Source organism: Vanessa cardui, chromosome 1, assembly GCF_905220365.1.
Source record: "Vanessa cardui chromosome 1, ilVanCard2.1, whole genome shotgun sequence".
Taxonomy (NCBI): Eukaryota; Metazoa; Arthropoda; class Insecta; order Lepidoptera; family Nymphalidae; genus Vanessa; species Vanessa cardui.
In genome coordinates, this window is record NC_061123.1 from 423,566 (window position 1) to 437,471 (window position 13,906).

Genomic DNA, 13,906 nt, shown 5'->3' on the forward strand with positions numbered 1-13,906 from the left:
CAGGTGTTTGTTCCCATTATAACATAAAGCAAACAGTTTTATTTCTGTGACTTCAAGTAAAGTAAATAAGCTACCCACTACTCTGACGAAGCAGGTATCTGTCCACTTGGTAACTTTTATCATATGGGTGATTATAAGTGGTGACACCGCCTAAATACATTAGCTATGTAAGAAATATTAACCATTCCTTAGATCTACTATGCACCAAACATCTTGGGAGTCAAGATGGTGCCTTTAGTTGAACTGGCTCACTCACTCTTCAAACCGGAACACAACAATACTAAGTATTACGTGGCGTTAGAATATATGATAAAAAAATGGTATCTTACTAGACAGGCTTGCAATAAATCCAACCATTTTATGTCATATAAATATAAACAATCAATAAATGGAAAATAAAATATAAACAAGCTACTTCCGTTACTTCTAAAAATACCCTCAGTATTTTTTATCCGAACAAAATCAAGAAGTAAGTGTATCGCTTCTATATTGAATAAAGAAACTTGATTCGGTTGTTTTATACATGAATTAGCGAGCCTCCCTGACATCGCACGTGTGCAGCTGATAAAATGCAACAAACTTTTCTTTTTTCTTTACTATATTGTCCATGTATTAAATACAAAAACCTTCCCCCTGAATCACTCTATCTGTTTAAAAAACCCGCATCATTTTCGTTGCTTAATTTTAAAGATCTAAGCATACATAGGGACAGACAGCGGTAAGCGACTTTGTTTTATACTATGTAATGATGATAATATTCGTCGACATTAATTCCGCGCGATAAGTTGGCTGTATCGATTCCAAGCCAATTTAAACTGACGTATACGTATTAAGGAATAATCCGTGTTAATGGCTTAATACTGAGAAAAGTCTATCAATATCAACGTTATATTTGTATTTAAATACGAGTAAAGCAGAAATATTTGAATACGGAAGCAATTTGTACTATCAAACTAATTTAGAGAGAGCTAGTTCCAATATGTTGCGACACTATTCGTAAAATTACATACGATCTATCTGAAAACTAATTTTCTCATTAATTTCTAGTCATGGATGTACCATGGGAAGTACGAGTTCAACCAACGCATGGGGTATCCGGAGGCTCTGCACTGATGACTTGCGCGGCCTCGGCTCCCGTCCGAGGTCACATCACCGTCACGAGGTGGTTTAAAGATGGCAGCGTCTTGGCTCCCATGGCAGCTGATGCTGGTAAGTAGAAACCAAAATGTATACAAAGATTTGAATATGAAATAGATTTTAATCGAAGATAACTATAAAAGCAGGACTAACCAAAATAGCAAATAATAATAATTTCTTAATTTCTTGGTTGGAACTTAAATATAAAGTGTTTGTCAATCGTTGTTCTTGAAAGGTTTTTTAATTGGGCGATGATTAACAATAATGTCGAAGCGATAAATTCCAAACTCAAACACCGGTTCCAATATAATGCTATAGTCTGGAAAGTTGCCAGCGACTCCCCGGATACCTTATAAAATCCAAATTAATTTCTCCCTCGGGCCAGCCCGGCGATTATTGCCTTTTCGCGAGGGTGAAAATTAAGAATTTTTCCTACAAAGCGGCTGTCCGCGACAGAAACAAGAACTGGCGTCTTTATGAGATCTAATTCTCTCGATTAGGAGAGAAAATTCGATTACCGTCTCTCATTTCGAAACGATGCTATCTGTTTTAGATTTTTCCGTTCGCTCGTCTTTTTCCTTTTCGTTTAATATTCAACGAATAAAAATGAAAACAATTTAAAGTTCGAATTTTATTTTATTCTTATTTCTATTTTAAAACGTACAAAATTCGTTGGAATGGTTGAATTTTTTTAGTACAAACCTATTAACTCATACATCTCTTGTACGTTTAAAAGTTTACTAGTAATAGTTAACTTGGTGGTACAGCCTTGTGCAAGCCCGTCTGGGTGGATACCACTGACTCATTAGACATACCATCGCCTACTAACTTTTGGGTAGTAGTATCTTTTTTTTTCCTTTTAGTCACAAATTAAGTGCAAAAAGTAAAGCAATGTACCTTGAGTTTGAAATTATTCAAACTAAATTTTAAAAAATTTGAAGCGTTACATACAGATTTCTTTTCCCATTGATAATATAGGTATATATTTAAGTATGTAAATAAGCCGTTCTATTAATTAAGAAGCTAGCTTAGTGCAAATTATTCTTGCGCAATCAGTGCTCAGTATCAGATTAAAAATGCTATTCCGGCAATTTCTCCAAATTATTCGCTTGATACTTGAAATATAATTTTGATGTACAACATGTAGCATTGGCAAAATTCGTAAAATCCGATCACATCCGAATTACGTACGGTATCCTAAATTATCAATATTTATTAATTATGGGAATATAATCTCTACACAAAAGTAATTACTTGTAATGTCATATGACCTGACCACGTCGATTTACATACACTTGCTTTCTCGGGTTGAACTGACACGAGAATCTATGGCGACGAATAGCTTCGAATTGCGCGATAGAGAGCTATTTCTATTGGTTGTATAAATCGGCAGTAATCGGTTTTATTGAATTTGGCGATGCTACAACTAAGTTATGTCGTATATATATAGTATATACATAGTACTATACCTAATTTCGTTCACTATAACATTATGTGTCTGAATAAATATTTTTATCATTTTTATTAGTATGAAACGGGAACCACGACTTTGTTCGGCTATAATTTGGACATGGAACTTTAGTAGAAGGGTCTTTCGGTTATCCTCTGGGGTCATTTCCATTTCAAACCGCGAAAAGTATTTAATTTGTTCATGCGGAATAAATATATTCATTTGAGTTGTTCAGAGACAAATTTATTTAATAATGTACTGATACCTTTGTCAAATACCGCTGACTCATCATCTTCGAAACTGTCAATCCAATTGACATATATAATAGAATACTTTTGACGACCTCCGTGGTATGTACACCGGTTTTCATGGGTACACTCCGAGGTCCCGGGTTCGATTCCCGGACGAGTCGATATAGATTACCATTAGTTTTCTATGTAGTCTTGGGTCTGAGTGTTTGTGGTACCGTCGTTACTTCTGATTTTCCATGACACAAGTGGCTTAGCTACTTACATTGGGATCAGAATGTGATGTTATTTCATAGTTACTCTTTTCGCGAAATTTAATACAAAGGATTTTCTTTAAAAAATATTGTACAAAATTGTATTTATACAAACTCAAAAGGAAAGTTACTGTTGTTATATCTAAATCTTAGGTTAAATATTTCGGGCTCGGCCATTGCAGGGCATCAAATAGGTACGACCAGAAAGTAATCTTACCATGAGCTATATTTAAAAAACCCAAGCGTCTTATCGCCTCTTAATTGAATCCCATGAATTCGGAACCGTGTAACCTTGCAGACTACACCTAGACAATTACAATATATCTGATAGGATTACACAGAACAATAGTGTGGTAATTGAAATACGTAAGTAACCGTAAGTTCGGAGACGTATTAATAGTTTGTTTGCTTATAACTAGAAAACCACCGGAGCGAAGTCCCGAGCTGGATTATGAGCCGAACGTGGGACGGACGAGGATTATTAACGCCTCTATGAGATCCCACGTCTCTCTTGTTTCGACGTATTCTCATTGCTATTCCGTTATTTAATAACGTATATTCTACGTGCCTATGTGCAATTTCATTTGCAAAAATTTTTTATATCTAATTATTCGTTTGTTTATCTATTAGGAATATATATTTACCGTTTTAAAATTATGTATCGTTAAAATCCATTCATCGGAATGATTTTCGGTTTATTGTAATAGCACTAGATAAGTATTGATAACTATAGATCTATTTCGCAATATACATATTTCCTATCGACATTCCACATTCAAGAATTCTTATATTTTTTGTTGTCTTTCTTCTTAGAATAGTTAGCGTAAGCGCGTGCCTTGAGTGAATTTGACAGTGCATTATTATGTAAAGGCGCCTACATACGATGTGATCTTCTATATATTCTAAAACAGGTGTCTACCTACTTATAAAAAGTAAAAGTAATAAATTGCATGTATAAAATAGAAGCACATATTTTTCTTGTTTTCAATATTGCTTATGGACTTTCTCAGCATGTCGTGATCCACATAGAACCACACAGTAAAAATGTCTAAAAATGTATACCACAGTCAATAAATTGCACAGTCTTTGTAAAATATTTTCCATTAATGTACAACCTATCATTCACATTAATATTCATACATTATATGTACCAGTATATACTGGTCTTTCAACCTTTCAAACTGGAACATAATACGGAGTATTGATGGTAGAATAATTTATATACAGGACTAACCGAAAAGAACTCGCACTAAGACCTGCCAGGTAGAATAAACAGGTTTTACCCTTAAGACAACAGACGTCAAAACAGACAACTGTTAGCTGTAAATGTTGCTGAAATACGTTTACAAAGTCGTTGTCTAAAATCTTAATTAAAATAAGGCAAAGTGAAAGAGTTTAACAGCAACGTAATTTACAAACTAAAAGGAGTTGTCTAAACAGCGCCCGAGGACGGCGGAGAATTAAAAGTTTCAATAAAAGCAAAACGCTAATGCAAGTTTAATGCCGGCCTTTATGCCAAAGATAACGTGGCCCGAATCACGGGGTAAGATCTCACCCAGTGATGAGATCTGTGTTCATTTTACTTTATTCAAATTTTAAACTTCGAAGATGTAAAAGTTCTATAGATATGTAAACAAAAATTAAAAAAAGGTTCCATACGTACATATATTGTGCGTGACGTACTCTGTAATTAAAATAGTGGAAAAAGTAACTAGTGAGTTTTTTGCCGGTTCTTCTCGGTAGGATCGACTTTCCACACATTATGATTCAAAAGAGCTTTTATGAGTCTACTTGAATGAATAATATTGTGATTTTGATTCAACAACAAATATTAAGTACCTACAACTTCGCAAAATACTCACGCACACATATATACATATAGTAAACGTGTCTGTAAAATACATATGGATATTTATTATTCGCATTGTCATTGCTTGACGAGACCAGAAGGAAATTAATGACATGCGATTTGAAATAAATAAAATCACGCTACACACTCGCTCAAAAACAACATTTTGTTATACTATTAAATTTCAAAATTAAAGCATTTTTAATCTACATATTATGCTTCTAAAGAGCTCCCTCCGTGAAGTCGACAGATTCTTCACCGTTTATGTAGATTAGCCGTGCCTAATACCTTAGCTGGGTAATTTTTGGTACGGGCATTAAATGAGACAAAAGTTTGGGAACGCTTGCTCCGTCGGATTAAAATGAGCCGGCTGGAAAACGTGCTGATGAATTAATATGAAACTATACATCGCGATTTATAGACTGTTAAGGATTATGACTAAGCTCAACAAAAGCGATATATATTAAGCAATGACGAACGTTTTATTAAAACATTTTTTTTCTTATGTAAATAAATTATTTTAGGATTTAAATAAATAACTTGTGACTGGCTTTAACGCAAGATCCATTATTAATGTAAAATCGTACAAACATCAACTTGTTCGTATGTAATTACAATCACTATTTTTTATTAATGAGATTGAGGTCGCCTGATGTTCCGATCAAAATTCAACCACAAATATTGTGCGATAGTCATCAGCTGCATTGTACACTGGGTTTTCAGTTTTGCGTCCTATTTTGAGTCTTCTCTTAATTTTTTCCCTCTCATAAATTATTGGAACTTCTCATGCTACAGGCACAAGGGACAAAACATCTTAGTTCCCAAGGTTGGTGGCACATTGACGATGTAAGGAATAGTTAATATTTCTTACAGCTTCATTGTCTATGGATGATAGTGACCACTTACCATCAGGTGGTCTATATGGTCGTCCGCCAACCTATACCATAAAAAAATCTCTAAGACGAATGATTTCAAGCACAGAATCAACGACCTTACATTCTAGAGATACGGGAATACTGCCTTCCAAACTCCAGATTACTGCTAATAATTTTTTATCAATAAAACATTTAGTGCTCCCAACAAAGTTACTCTCAAATGGTCAAGATCTTGATAAATTAGCCGCTAGACAAATGAGGTGAGGTTTTTTATTGTAAATCTTACAAGCCCTTCTGAAAACCAATTTGAAATAATTTGTTTTCAATAAAGGCATTGAGTAGGTTGTCGGAAACCGAGCGCCAAGGCGTGGACACTCGAGCAATCATTACTAAGTAGTTACGGAAAATTAATTAATTTATTTTACACTTTAAGCATAATTAATTTATATCTGTAATCTCTTTTACTCTTGGGTAAGAGATACTTTACGATAAAAGCACTTAAAGTATCGTTATCTTTAAAAAAACAAAACACTTAAGTAATCCAATATTTTGTTCCGATTGCAAACAGTTCAATATGAATGAGTTAGTCAAATCCTGTGAAATTCATTTTTATTTATTTTGAATGACTTTAAATACCATTTAAATATACAATACAAATAAAAATAATTGCGATTTAATTTTTTAAGTGTGAATTAAAATGGAAACAGGAAATAATCATAGTACACTACATTAATTTCATTTCATTCAAGCACCTTTAAATTATCATTATACGAGAATAAATATAAAATAAACTTACCAGCATCGGAAGGCATCAGCGTGTTATTTGTATTCTACATGAACAAGGTTATTTTTTAATTTCGAACATTATTATTTTACTACATAAAAAGTGGGTGACTATCAAATGGGCCAAATGTTTTCCATGGAACACAACAATCCTCATTATTACTAATTCGTGGTAAAATATAGTATGATGAGTATCCCTTTATGTTTGGATAGGTACAATCCGGTACTATCAATAAGTTAAGACTAAATACAAAAGTATAATTCTACGATTAACCACTAAATATAACTATATAATAACTACGTTATATATCATCTATATAATGATTTAAAAGTTTATTGATCTGAATTAAATAATGTTTTATATATACCTTATTGATATGTACAATGAAGTTTCTTTTGAACTCCTAATATAAATAATTTCGTATTTTATTTACTTAGACAAAAGGAAATAATCTGAAAAATATATTAACATTGCATCATATAACGCATCAAATATAGTATTAGTTACACGTATTATACACAAAATCAACACTTATATATATATTATAGTTTATTCAGCAAATTAATGTTGACTTAGTACTTAAAATAACGTCTATTTTAATACCTAAATGTTTTTTTTATAGCTGTCATAATACGAGCGGCCCGAATGGCCGTAGCAGTTATGTGTGTGTAATAAAACGATCGCGCGGGCATGAATGTTACCGAACGCATGAAAATATACTGTCATTGTATATATTGATAAATAGTACCGTTAAATTATTCAGCAAACGTTTATTAAGAGCGAGATGTATGGGTCACGTGACCCATTTATTTGAGAGTAACTTGCTCGAAGATATTGCAACTGTTTAAATGCAAATTTCGTTGAATTTCCAGTGTCCCAGTTCTGTCTAGGGCCTTTCATGACAATGTTTTAGAGAATAGTTAAAAAAAACTATTCTCCGAAGCCATTATGTCAATAGCGTTGAATATTTTATATATCGGTACCAATAGATGGCGCTTTTTAAATATTTAATGTTTCTGAATCACGCTGGCGATGTATCATTATTCATTACATAGTATAAAACAAAGTCGCTCACCGCTGTCTCTATGTATGCGTAGATCTTTACGCAACGGATTTTGATGAGGATTTTCTTAATATTATAGATAGAGTGATTTCATAGGAAGGTTTTTGCATATAATACATGGATATGGATAACACAGTATCGAAACAAACTGGTAATGTCGTAAATAAACAAATTTTATAGTTTGCACCCGTGTGAAGCCGGGTCGGATCGCTAGTATAACATAAGGTATAATATTTATAGTCTAGAGTAACATTTTTAATGCTGATTACTTATTCTAGTTGAAAGGAGAGTTTTTTTTTTAAGTCAATTTTTTTAAGTAAGTATACTTAAAGAAATACTTCGATCAAGGCTTTTTAAAATCACATTTAACATAAACACATCTCTGCCATTAACATTAAATATTTATAAGTATATTTAAAAATATATAAATGTCAACAGAATTATTTGGTTAAAAACGTATAACTAAGAAAGCTATTTCGAAATGAAAGGAGAATATTACTTTTTCTAATTAAATTGAAAAGCAATTTAGAATCCTCTCTCGACCTCTGTTACGTTTTGCACGAACTAAATTTATATTTGGACGTTGAGTTAATTTAGTTTTAAATCGGTCTTCGTACTTAATATAATTGTAAATACAATTAAAAATATTTCTTTATCGTAATAAGTGTTACATAATCTTATCATATACATAAGTTATTTAAATTAATTAAATTCATATCACATGATAATTTATATTACAACAATATTCTAGTTACCTGAACTAAAAATTAGGACTAACTTACTAAGTAGAATACTTATCATTGCGCAGAATTTCAGTAAATATATTGTTATTGCTGTTTCGTCAAATATAAATTACAGTTTTAAGATTAAAAAAAAAGAATATTTATAATCCTAGCCTACAGCAATTAGTAATATATTTAAATCGGTATTAAATTACTAGCATTTTGTATCGTTATTTATTAGGCCTAAATAAAACGTATCTACTTTAATATATTGGTCGATTCAACATAGAGGAACGACCCGAAACTTACTAGGTAATATTTTTTACACATAAAATTACATCCCCAACTACGAAAAAGTATTTAAAAGTAAATATCAATAAATAAGGAGACTTTAATTACCGAACTTAAAAATATATTCTACCAATATGTGTATTTCGGAAGTTTATATATGTATATATTAATATTGAAATCTATCATCGAATCGCGTTTAATGTGTTTCTTATCGAGATTGTCTCGTCAGTTTTAATGTATTGGATGTATATAAACGTGGAGCTTCGGAAATTAAAATTATAAGGATTACTTTTTCGCTATTTGGTAATATTTTTCTGTGGAAGTGCATCTAGATAAGAAACAACCAGTATATGCATATAGTATACCTCAAAGAAACAAAACTTAGTAAAGTGATAGTTGTGTGAAAGAGCCAGATTGAAGGGTAGTAGGAATACTTAGCCTAATAAGTGTAGTTAAACTACTAATTTTACAGAAGAAAAACCATATCTGTCGATATTTTTTTAGAGATGTACCGAAGATTGAAAATTCGTTATAAATCCCAAGCTCTTATGCACGATCTCTCTTCGATCCTCTCGATTTACAAACCGTCAGATCATGTGACTGAGAGAATAGACTACACCTGTGTTTACACACCTTACAACTAAAATATCTTCGGAACAGATGTGTATTTACTGAATAAACGTACTGACTGATATATATCAGGAGAACATCCCAATATAACGTATTTGATATACAACACTCATGTTTCAATACAATGTTTCAAGAATCCGCGATGACCCGATGGTTAGAACGCGCGCATTCCACCCGATGATTGTGGGTTCAAACCCAAGCAAGCACCAGTGAAATTTCATAAGCTTAATTTGTGTTTATAATTCATCTGTTGCTCGATGATAGAAAACATCGTGAGGTAACCTGCATTTGTCTTTTTTAAACCATCCTAACCGATAATTGTGAGTTCAAACCCAGATAAGCACCATTGAAATTTCATGAGCTTAAATTGTGTTTATAATTCATATCGTGCTCGGTAAAGGAAAACACCTTTTAGAAACCTGCATGTGATTAATTTTTGAACCAAATTTGTATCCACCAACAACTTCTTCCTCAAAGGGAGAGGAGGCCTTGGTCCGGAAGTGAGAAAACAGGCTGTTATTGTACTGTACGAAGTTATATCGTTTCACGTGTGATCGTTGTTGTATTTGTAGCAGTGTTTATTGTTTCTGTTTTAAAATAAATATCAGATATATTCAGAGGGACAAAATAAATAAAGCAGACAATTAGTAATAACGAACTGTTAGATCAATAGCCGGTCGGCGTGAACGCAAACAGCGCGATATCCGACGACGCGACAAAGTATAATGAGGTTAGCTGTTGACATAACTCTATCATAGCGATTGTTGAATTTACCAATACTTGCTAATTAGATATTTGTTTATACCTGCCCCGTTTTAGAATTTCTATCAACTGTTTATTTCACGTTTGAATGCATGTAGCAAATTATTTGCATATTTTGTGACAATACGGATCTGATGTTGTAAATTCAATTGTATCCTTATGTATTTGCATGAATATATTCAAAATAATTATCATTATAATTACTAGCTTCAATTTAACTTTCATTTTATACATAGAACAACAAATATTAGCCTGCAATTGCCCACTGATAAGGCCTCCTCTCCCTTTGAGAAGAAGGTTTGGAACATAACATGGTTAGTGGAATGCACATGTGGCAAAATTTCTTATGAAATTAGACACTACATGTGTCCTCACGATATTTTCCTCCACCGCCGAGCACGAGATGAATTATAAATACAAAGTAAGCACATGAATATTCAGTGGTGCTTACCTGCATTCGAACCTGCAATCACCGATTAGGATGCACACGTCCTAACCACTGGGCCATCTCGCCTTCTAATTTATACATACTGAGTTTTAATTTGTTAAACCGAATTAGAACCAATTCCTCTTATGCTAGGGTTTTAAAATATAACATGTTGGTTCAGTTGCGATCACATTAAATTTTTATGGTTACCATAACCAAGCATATCTAGGACTATATGCTATAGTCCTACAATGGAACTGCTCCAAATTTAAAACTAAATTATGTTTTTTTAATTTTTTTTTTAAATGTGTTCGACCTTTGTTGTTAAATGAATGTGAGTTTATAATATTACACGTCGACTGGATACAATTGGATTCCGAACGAAGATTACGAGATCAAATTTTCTCTCTGTACATTTTTAGATGCTATTTTTGCTCACAATTCATGTCATGCAAGGCGTTGAACAAAGTGAATTAAGATGGGTGTGATATACGAAATTTTACCAGACATTAGAGAAACTTTATGCTTACAAATTTTCTTTTTAACAGAAGATGAAGTTAGTTGTTACCTTTTACAAATTTCATCAATTATCGTCTCAAATCAAATCAATTTTATTCAAGTAAACTTTTTTTATGCTATAGTTTTGTAGACGAGCGACGACGACGAATATGGGCCACTTAATGGTAAGTGGTCACCACTGCTCATAGACATTGGCGATGTTGGAAATAATAACCATTCCTTACATCACCAATGCGCCACCAACCTTGGGAACTAAGATGTTTTGTCCCTTGTGCCTATAGTTACACTGGTTCACTCACCCTTCAAACCGGAACACAACAATACTAAGTATTGTTATTTACCGGTAGAATATCTGATAAGTGGGTGGTACCAAACTAAAAACTTCACAATAAAGCATATTTAAACCGTCGATATTTTAATAATACCACCAATTCAAAAAGCAGCCTCTAGCGAGAATGATCATCTAGTCATATATACACATAGTATTATAACAATAGTCACAATTATATCGTACCTCTATTTTTTAATAATAGTAAATAACGCAGACGGTGAAAACTTGTTTTCACTACAAAACACCGATGCCACGAGCTCATATCACCTGAGTTAGCCCGCAGAACTAATACGAACAAGCAAACCATATTCCAATTAAAAAGACACAACAGGGAAATACAAGCAGAGGCAACGTTAATTTTAATTTGCTTTCGCTCTTGCCAGATTCATTTGAAATTCCATTAATTATAATCGTCTCTCTGCTACCGAAGTTCATTACGATTTATAAACATAAAAAAACCTTTCACGAAATTAAAAATTTCGAATGACCAAACATAAAAGCTATTCGAAGCTAGAGGAATACTTAAGAACACTTCAGGGAAGACAAAGTAACAATACTATCAGAACCATCAGTTGACGGTTACAATGGAGGGAAAGAGACAAAGCACCGGTTGCCCGAATGTTGGAAAGAGAAAGAGAGATTTAAACAGTTGCCGCGCATTTAGAATTCATTGAAAAAGTCGAAGCTGAAAGTTATCTGATCGTAAAACGGTGACGGCCGTCGGGGATCGCGAACTGTTACATAGAAAAGTTTATACGATATACTTTTAAATAATTAACATTAATATATACAAAGTTTTAAATTTAGAACGTTCTTGATTATCTAAACTCAGTGGACAAGTTTGATTACTATACATTTCCATAAAAGTAAAGTAAAGTAACAGCCTGTAAATATCCCACTGCTGGGCTAAGGCCTCCTCTCCCATGAAGGAGAGGGCTTGGAACATATTTCAGCACGCTGTTCCAATGCGAGTTGGTAGAATGCACGTGTGGCAGAATTTCGATGAAACTAGACACATGCAGGTTTCCTCATGATGTTTTCGCCACCGAGCACGAGATGAATTATAAACACAAATTAAGCACATAATATATTATTATAGCGGTGCTTGTCTGGGTTTGAATCCGAAATTATATGCATATTTTTATTTATCCACACAATTAATATTTGAACGAATTTTGATTTAATTATAACCGCTATTTAACTTATCACTAATTGCACTAATTGTGTTAAACTAAATTAATTACTCAATTGGTATGAGGTGCCCTTGATTGCGACGATGCCATAGCGATCACGAAATCAATCACGAGCTATAATTAATTTATGATAATGACCTTGTTTGAAACCGCAGTATGTTATTAAAATGACAAAGGTCAAACAAAAGTCTTGTATTTGACGTAAGCAATTTTAGTGCTTGTCAGATTCATATTGTGCAGACCTAGCCAATACTGACGTCCATCAATTTTTATATTACTTTGTTTTTATTTGAAATCCTATCAATTTAATTGAATTTAAGGCGTATAACATCTTAGATAGTGTGCGATATGATTTATTTTTAGTTAGTACCGTTAGTAGTACCGTTTTTCTATTATTTATTTGAACTTACGTATATGTCAACGAACCATGCTGGTCTCCTGATGTTAAAAATTTTCAAGAGTAGTTTATCCGGCTTTTGAACAATATAATATATTATTTTTTGTAAACAGGTAAGTGGACGGGCAAATGTTTCACCTGGTGGTAAGTGGTCACCACATACATTGACTTGGCCGCTGTGACTAATTTTAATAATTTCTTGCATCTCCAATGTGCCACTTATCTTGGAAACTAAATTATTATATCTCTTTACTTGCTCTGGTTCACTATTGGAACGGGGAAAAAACAATACAAATTAATTACTGCTTCACAGTTAAATGTATGATGAATGGGTGGAATGTAAAAAGACCTAACTCCGTGATCGAAATTGGTTATACTATAATTAGTAGTTGTATATACATTTAAAATATCGATATCTGTTGTGATGTTAGTCATCGTATTTAGTGAGTAACGAGAATGAATAAAATATATGTAAAATAGAATTATAGTATATAATTTATATGATAGAAATATAGATTGATTATCTAAGTATCAACTTTAATGAGAATAACTCTGTTTTTATATTTACTTAAAATTATTAAAGTAACGCCACGCCACGTTCAAGGTCAAAGTTGGCGAACGTTTGCAAAAAACCTAAAAACTATGCAACTAAATAAATAAGAAGCGTATGTTTTTCATTTAACTTTATAAGAAGTTAAAACTTTTCCTCGCGGCTGTCTACTTTCAGATACTCCGTCAGCGCGGTGCCGACACCAGCACTACAATAGATGTATAAATGCACTCGATCAGTTGTCCCCTAATTTCAAAGTCATGAGATGTGAGCGCTACTTTTCTCGCCCAGTGTATCAATACCCGTTTCATGTAAATAATTTATTTTCATTCATCTTAATTCAAAGTTTGTTAAACAGTAAGCACTTATTTTGTTTTATCAAATGTTTAATATTAACGTAAATGCATTCGTTTTTCGCATCATC

General features: G+C 32.8%; 1 protein-coding gene across 1 annotated transcript in view; it reads left to right on the forward strand.

The window, feature by feature from the left end:
- The first annotated feature begins 1,059 nt into the window (after nt 1–1,059).
- Nucleotides 1,060–13,906, forward strand: part of LOC124538452 (Down syndrome cell adhesion molecule-like protein Dscam2) — a 48,874-nt gene continuing 36,027 nt past the window's right edge. The window contains exon 1 of the mRNA XM_047115561.1: nt 1,060–1,209. Coding sequence (XP_046971517.1) covers nt 1,113–1,209 — 97 coding nt within the window. The 5' untranslated portion in view covers nt 1,060–1,112. The remainder of the gene's footprint in view (nt 1,210–13,906) is intronic.